The sequence below is a fragment of the Empidonax traillii genome, unplaced genomic scaffold (assembly GCF_003031625.1).
Source record: "Empidonax traillii isolate 1590-97213 ecotype Southwest subspecies unplaced genomic scaffold, ASM303162v1 scaffold6:size4315531, whole genome shotgun sequence".
Lineage (NCBI taxonomy): Eukaryota > Metazoa > Chordata > Aves > Passeriformes > Tyrannidae > Empidonax > Empidonax traillii.
In genome coordinates, this window is record NW_020955199.1 from 2,872,966 (window position 1) to 2,880,785 (window position 7,820).

General features: G+C 47.4%; 1 protein-coding gene across 2 annotated transcripts; it reads left to right on the top strand.

Annotated features, from left to right (window-relative positions):
• Window positions 1–1,555: 1,555 nt before the first annotated feature.
• ZCCHC9 (zinc finger CCHC-type containing 9) lies at window positions 1,556–6,530 on the top strand. 2 transcript variants are annotated; one of them, XM_027881034.1, is made up of 5 exons: window positions 1,556–1,895; window positions 3,199–3,349; window positions 3,575–3,667; window positions 4,558–4,626; window positions 5,933–6,530. In XM_027881034.1, the coding sequence occupies exons 1-5, from the start codon at window positions 1,623–1,625 to the stop codon at window positions 6,046–6,048; spliced, it is 702 nt and encodes a 233-aa protein (XP_027736835.1). In that variant the 5' UTR covers window positions 1,556–1,622; the 3' UTR covers window positions 6,049–6,530. The 2 variants fall into 2 exon arrangements, with proteins under 2 accessions (XP_027736835.1, XP_027736844.1); XM_027881043.1 differs by having other exon boundaries at window positions 4,558–4,621; window positions 5,928–6,530.
• The last annotated feature ends 1,290 nt before the right edge of the window (window positions 6,531–7,820 follow it).

The following is a 7,820-nucleotide window of genomic DNA, read 5'->3' on the forward strand; positions in this document are numbered from 1 at the left end:
TGTTGTAATGTCTTTACTAACAACCTGGATGATGAGGTGCATCTCACAGTCAGTCAGTTCACTGCCGGGGCTCAACAAAAGGGAGCAGCTGTACAGCTGGAGAGCAGGGCTGCTCTTCAGAGGGCACTTCACTGCAGAAATGGGCTGGTGGAAATTCCAGGGAGTTTGACAGAAGGAAAGAAGGAATAGGGAAGAAATTCTTCCCGTGAGGGCAGTCAGGCCCCAGCACAGATTGCCCAGAGAAGCTGTGGCTGCCCCATCCCTGGTAGTGTCCAAGGCCAGGTTGGACGGGGCTTGGAGCAACCTGGAATAGTGGAAGATGTCCCTGCCCAGTGCTCGTTTTCAGCGGCAGCGATGCAGTTTAAAACACACTTTGTGAACATCTCCCTCTAGTGGGCTCAAAGACACGGAAAAACGGCAAAATACGGCCGTTTCCCCAGGGAGAGAAAGTATTAAGAATAATTACTGAAGAATATATAATATTTTATATAATATATATATATAATATAGATATCCTTATAAGATCAACTCAAGACCGCCAGGACACATCATGGAGATCTAGTGCAATGCTAAAAGTATAAGAAAGAGAAGACTGACTTGAGGGGAAAAAGTTTTGCGTTTATAAACATTTAAACAGCTGAGTAGCATCCTCCAACAACAAAGTCCTGAAGATGTGCTCTGTAAACCTCCAGCACGCAGAGTGCCCTCACTCACCACACCCGCACAGGGGCAGCAGCTCCTGCGACTCCTCCCAGTCCTCAGGTGAGACCCCACCTGCGGAGCTGCCTCCAGCTCTGGGGTCCAACAGCAGAGGGACATGGAGCTGCTGGAGCGAGTCCAGAGGAGCCATAGAGATGTTTCCAGGGCTTGAGACCCTCTGCTCCGGAGTCACTCTCTGGGAGAACTGGGGGTGTTCACCTGGAGAAGAGAGGGCTCCAGGGAGACCTTAGAGCCACTTCCAGTGCCTAATGGGACTCCAGAAGATCTGGAGAGGGACTTGGGAAAGGGATGGAAGGACAGGCCAAGGGGGACCGGCTTCCCACTGCCAGAGGACAGGGTTAGATGGGATACTGGAAAGAAATTCTTCCCTGTGAGGGTGGTGAGGGGCTGGAATGGATTCCCCAGAGAAGCTGTGACTGCCTCTAGATCCCTGGAAGTGTCCAAGGCCAGGCTGGAGGGGGCTCGGAACAACCTGGAATAGTGGAAGGTGTCCCTGCCCATGGCAGGGAGTAGGATGGGATAAGCCGCCCGCAGCACCCACCCCCCTGACAAGGCGCGTCTCCCTCGGTCCGGGGTCCCCATCTCCTCCTCCCCCCGGTCCGGGTCCTGCTCCTTCATCTCCACCTCCATCTTCCCTCAGTCCTGGGGAGCTACCCCTCCTCCTTGGTCTTGGTCCCGGTGCCCCTCCTCCTCCTTCTCCCTCATCATTCCCCGCCTGCGCTCGACCCCGCGGACTCCGCCTCCTCCCCCCCGCCCTCGATTTCGATTCCGCTCCTCCTCTTCCTATTCCCTCTTCATCGTCATCACCAGGCGCCTCCGCGTTCTGCGGAGCGGTCGCTCCTGTCCCGGAACGCTGCGGGACCCCCATTTCGTTTCCACCCCCATTTCCTTGCCCTCCATCCATGACCCGCTGGGCGCGGCGGAACGTCCCGCCCGGGGCGAGAGCGCTGGACGCGACCCCTTGGGAAGAGATGGGGGGACCGGGAAAGGATGAGGAGGAGGAGAAGGGGAGGAGGAAGAGGAGGAAGAAGAAGGATTATGTGAGCGAGGACGTGAACGGGTTCTTGGCACACCGGAAGCAGCAGCAGCAGAAGGAGGAGGAGGAGGCGCTGCGGAAGGACCGGCGGCGGGAGAGCAGGAGGGTGAGGAGGCAGGAGAGGAGGAAGAACGCCATGGTGAGTCCTGTGCCACGCAGAAGAGGGACGTTCCCTCAAATTCTTAGTGTTTGATCAGTCTGCCAGCGCCCTCGGAGGGCTCACAACAACACTGTGCAGAATAAACTCTTTGTTAATATCGTTGTGACAACTTCGGGGATTGCCGGTGACAGTGTCTGGCTGCAGAGATGTATTCAAAGCAATTTACTAATTCAAAACAATATACGAATTCAAAGCAAATTCTAATCGCTAATAAGAGCTGGCTCGAGGTAATGATTCCGCACACACAGAGCATGGTTCTTACCCAATGAGTCCCTGTGGGGCAGAGAGAGGTTCAGTCCATCGACTGATCCCAAAAGTTGGACTGGAGTCTTCCCAAACTTCTCCCTGTTCTTAACTTACTTTTACACTACTTCTTTATGTTTAGGGGGAACTTGAGTGACATTAGTCATACATCCTAATGAGTGAGTGGTAGGCATACCTTGGGGGGACATCTCAGTCCAGTACCTGAAGTGGCCTTGGGGTGGGAACATGGTCAGCCCAAGGAGAGGGCTGCTGATTCAACAGCAAGACGTGGTCCTTTATCTCTCTTGGGTTGCAGCTGCTGTGTGGCTTATCAGCTAAAAAGAACCATCAAATTCCCTCCTTTGCAAGGGCTCCAGTGGAGCCGTGGGGTCTCCACCCTCCCTTTAGTCCTCCTTGGATTGTGTTGCGGGGGAGGGGGGGGGGGGGTTCAGTCCAGGGAGTAGCATCCCTATTTTCCTGTATAATTTCCATACCATTATCATTTTACTCCCAGTCATTTTCCCACAGCATTGTTAAACCCCCAGGAAAAACCCCGTGTGGGAGGTGCAGACCCTTCTCCCGGTGCTGCCAGGGGGTCTTAGTGAGGAGCTCAGCCCTTATCTCCTGAGGGAACCCAGCGTGTCAGGTGAGGCTTCAGGTGAATAAAGTGAAGTCCCTGGAAGTGTCCAAGGCCAGGTTGGATGGGGCTTGGAACAACCTGGTCTGGTGGAAGGTGTCCCTGCCCATGGCGGGTGGCGTTATGACATGGGCTTTAAAGGTCCCTTCCAGCACAAAGCATTCCATGATTCCATGGTCCAGGGCGTGCAGTTGTCAGTGAGTGAATGCCCCAAACAGTGTGTTGCTAGTAAAAGCAGAAAAATGCCCATGATAATGTAGTTTGATGGCATAGAACACTCACAGTTATTTTGTTCCCTGAGGAGAAAATCCCTTGGTGCATCTGCCTTTTAGGCCCTGTAATGCTGGGATTTACACGTCTTTGGTTGCCATTCAGAGAATCACTGAATTTTTCTCTTCAAAGGTGTGTTTCCACTGCAGAGAACCTGGGCATGGCGTGGCTGACTGTCCTGCAGTCCTGGAAAGCCAAGACATGGGGACTGGTATCTGCTACCGGTGTGGATCCACGGAACACGACATCAGCAAATGCAGAGCCAAAGTGGATCCAGCCACTGGTGGGTCTCAGAAATTTGTGGTGTTTTGAGGAGCTTTGGTCTGAGTTGTCTGACCACAGAAACATCAGCTTTTTGTGTTAGTAATTTAACTCTTGCAGTATGATAATGAGAAACCTGACATGCATTTTGTACATAAAGCAAGTAAGATATTGTCATTACACTGTGTTCAGTCTGTGGCTTCACAGAGGTTTTGATGTGCATCATAAACCCTGTGGGATTTTGCAGGGCCATTTCCATATGCAAAATGTTTCATCTGTGGTGAGATGGGGCACCTGTCAAGGTCGTGTCCAGATAATCCAAAAGGATTGTATGCTGAAGGTGAGTGTACTGATTTACTAAATTAAGTAAAATCTAATTTCTGTGTCATTCTTACCTGATATGGAGCAAAGTAACATTGCTAGTGAAAGAAGACTTGGCTAAAAGGAATTTCTGTGTCTTTTTTGGTGAAAGCAGAATAATTCTAGGGAATTTATTATCAATTAATTGCCTGGGGATTTCTGTTATAATTGTAAGCTTGACATTAAACAACAAGATGAGATGCAAAGTGTGAGAGTTTGCTTGTGCTTCAATATCAAGAGATACACAAAGAAGCAAAATCATGTTTTAGTCAGTGTTTATTTACATGTACATGCTCCAAATTAGTGGTAAAAACGTACAGTCACCCTCTTAAGATTTTGGGAGGTGGCAAATCACAGGCTCTCACTAGAAAAAGGATATCTTCGGTTTGAGTGACTTTATTGAGAAGTGAGATCTGAGTTTGAAGGTTTTGCTCAGATTCTGCTCTTCCCGACTTCCCCATTGGCACCAACAACCAGCAACCTGTTTCCCCAGTACAAATATGGGGTTTGGCAAATTCCAAACGGTGATCTCGCAGCACGGTGAAAGGGGGAAAAGAATCGCTTCACTTTCAAATGTTTGGATTAGGAGTAGGATTTAAATTTCATGTCTCAGTTCCTGCAGTTCGATTTTCTGCCTCTCAGGGGCTCCTGTCAACTTCAAAAGTTCCTTTGAGTATGAATTTTGGCAGAATACAGCTGGTTTCTTAAAAAGAGAGCTTCCAACAAATCAGAAATGGTATATGGTGCTATACAGAGCAATACACAAGTAGATCACAAGCAGCTCTGTACCTCAGAGACATGGAGGAAGGCATTTTTTTGAGTGGTTTGGTTTTTGTTTTCCTTATGAAGAACAACTTTCTCTGTGAACAGGTGGAGGCTGCAAACTTTGTGGGTCTGTGGAGCACTTCAAAAAGGACTGTCCAGAGAAACAGAACACAGGTGAGCTGCAGGGGACTGTGAGGTGAAGTTTGAAGCCAGCAGTGTCCATTTACTGCTTTGCCTGACCTTGTTTGGGAAAAGGGATTTGGGAGGAGAACTTGGAACAGCAAAGGTGACCTTTCTTTGGGAACGAGTGCTGATATTCAGGGGAGTGTGGAAGAAGGCAGTAAACTGCAGTACAAAACTAAGACAGTTCTTGCTTAACAGAAAGTTATCTTGTGTATTGCTGAAGGTGATATGAGATAATCTGTATTTTTTTGGCCAGTGTTTGTGCTGCTATTCGTACCTTGGCAGCTGTGCAACCAAACTGGCTGCTGATTTTTGATAGTTCCAGTGTGAGGTGGTGGAAGTGAACACAATGTCAGGTGCAAGGTGGTGGTGTGTGCAGGCAGGTGTGTGAGGGAGGGAGGAGAAAGAGGAGACAGGATGTGTGTCCAGTTGGATCCACAGCTAATGAGCTGCTTTGTTACCTGTCCTTCAGTTTTCCATTGTGGGTGGGAGGCAAAAGCATCAAAAGGTTAAAGAATTACTGTGTTACCACCTGAAGTGGTGACAACGTGTGATTTTTTTCTACTTAGGTTTTACAGTGCTTAGAATTTCTGGGTTAATAATAAGCCACTTTGGTGAAATTTATATAAGAAATAATTAGGGAGGCAGTAGAGGCAATTTCTATCTCTAATCTTACATAGAGTTAGATCTGTTACACCAGATGTTACATTCTAGGTACATGCTGCTTAGCCGGCTTAGAGTGGGTGGGATTGAGTCTGAAGAGAAGTTTCTGACACAAAAACACTTGAAATTTCCTCAGACTCATCAGCAGGTAGTTGGGCAGTGCCCACTGCGGTGACTGCTGCATTGAAAGCCTGTAACCAGTTCTTTTCTTCCTTTTTTTGGTTAAGTTTTACATCCACAAGGAAGACTGACTAGTGCTGTCCAGTTTCTCAAGGGACATCTTTGTCCTTACACTGGTATTTCAAAACTGGTACTGCTCATTAAAAACTGTTGAATTAATTGGAACTGTGACACTGTTGGTAGGAACTGTGATATTCTGTGAAATCAGTTTGCATCATGCAGAGTACTTTTAGACTCCAGGAAGAATTACAGCTAGCAAAGAGGTTCAGGGACTGCAGCCTCTAATTTTTTCATGTGAATTTATCGGGCCTGCTTTAATATAAACTTGGATTTACCTGTGAGACACTCTTCATATGATTTGATTTGTTGCCGTTGTGGGCCCAGCCTTGCCCAGGTATGAAGGTTTGATGCTGGCAGTGCTGAGCCTTTCCCCACCCTGTGTGTCCCCCTGCAGACCATCTGACAGTTGGGCGATGGGTCGCTGGAATGAGCGCAGACCATGAGGACGTCACTGAAGCACCAAATCTGCAGAAGCCAAAAGCCAAAGTACCCAAAGTTGTGACTTTTTGAAGGTCTCTTAGCTCTTCACTGCTGCTTTGCTGCAGAAGAGTGGCTACAGAGAGCTGTTCCAGAAAATCAAGCAGACTGCTGCTGAATTGTTATTTTTTTTGTGTCCCTTCATTTTTCCAGTTTGCCTCCTAGATTCCCCTAGCTCCCTGAAAAGCTAGGAACAACAGAAATACAGCAAGTGGATATTTTACTAAAGGGATTCTGCGTATTTTTTAAAGGTTCTTGTTGGGTTCCGGCTTGGTTTTGCCTTCTCCTTTTAGGAATAATCGATTTATTCCTCTATATGTGCCAGCTTGGCACATACGTAACTTCTTGTGGTGAAGTTACAGGTAAACTCTACAGCCTGTTGAGCTTGGAGGTGCAATTCCTGCTACTCGTGGTTGTAATTAACAATCATTAACTTGACTGTGCACGTTGGATTGTTTATTTGTTCACTAACAGAAACAGAATCACGCCCTGCCTTTGATAGCTCTGGTGAAAAACACCATAGAAGAGTTGGAGAACAAGTGAGAAGTTTTCTTAGTTTCTTTACTTTTTTTCCAAGGAAAATGCTCAAAAATCTTCATTGTTTCTATCCCTCGGCAAGTTGGTAATGTGTACACCTCCTGCTACCTGGCAGATCTACTGTTTTTAAATGGAGACTGCAGCCTTAGAAAAACTGAGGCATATTGAAAAAAAAAATCGAGGAAACCAACTAAAAAGAGAGCTCCTGCAGCATCTTGTGCTACCAGAGAAGAGCACCCTGAGCTTCTCTCACATGCTTTTCTTGAAGCAAAGAAACAAATATGGGGAGTTAATTTGTGTGGATATATTTTATATTTGTACATGTTATTTTTAATAAAAATGCTGCTAAAGAATACAACGGTTAGAGCTCTTATTTTAGGTTTCCTAGTTCTGCTGTGGAGACAAAGGCACACTAAGCTGACTGAGATGGGGGGGTGTATATTCAGTTTCTATTCATCGGAGCACACATTTAAATGGGGAAGGAGAGTGGATGTGAATGAAATCAAGGATTAATTATGGAGTTTTAATTAACTATTGGATTAAAGCTCAAAGCAGTGTCACTTTTATGTGGACATTTTGCAACAGGCATCCCAGTGTTTCCCTTTCTATTCTATGACTTAAATATATTGTCCAAAAAGCATCTTTTTAAATAATTTCTCAACTCTTTAGCTTTGTAACATGTTCTTTCATGCATAGGAACCTGTAGCCACAGACTGACTGTCCTAGTGTTACCAGTACATCCCTGTGAGGGCTGGTGTAGGCAGTTGGATGTGAGCTCACTCAGAGCAATCCTCAGTAATTGGACAAAACTACACCTTAAGTGCATCACCCACTGATTTCACAGAGGTGGGTGTAGCTGAAGAAAGGTGTTTGAAAAGCAGCTGTAAAAGGTGCTGCATGTAAAGGTGTAAATAGATGTACAGTTCTTGGTGCAGGCAGCATCCAGGCTCTGTCCCCACTGCCTGTGTTCAGAGCGAACATTAGGTGTCTCTCTTCACCAAAGATTGGGATCTTGGAGGCTTCTCTGCCTAGCCCAGTGCCTGTCTGCCCTCGCCAGCACCTGGCAGGACTTGGGGAGCTGAGCTCTTGATCCTGCAGGGATCTGGGCCTTCCCAGGGCCTGCTGAGCCAGGAGGTGACAAGCAGGGCCTCAGTGGCTCCCATGTCCTGAGGGCAGCTGTCCCTGTTCCCCAGGATCAGGAGCTGCACTTCACCCTAATGACAGTGCTGATCCAAAATCAGGATCGGGGTCTGTGGTTGCTCCTCCAG

What these genes read in the sequence shown, in the direction of transcription:
- ZCCHC9 (XM_027881034.1), top strand. Translation starts at nt 1,623, where the DNA reads ATGACCCGCTGGGCGCGGCGGAACGTCCCGCCCGGGGCGAGAGCGCTG. An exon ending in AAAAGGATTGTATGCTGAAG is followed by an intron (nt 3,668 to 4,557) that starts GTGAGTGTACTG and finishes CTCTGTGAACAG; the next exon opens with GTGGAGGCTGCAAACTTTGT. An exon ending in TCCAGAGAAACAGAACACAG is followed by an intron (nt 4,627 to 5,932) that starts GTGAGCTGCAGG and finishes GTCCCCCTGCAG; the next exon opens with ACCATCTGACAGTTGGGCGA.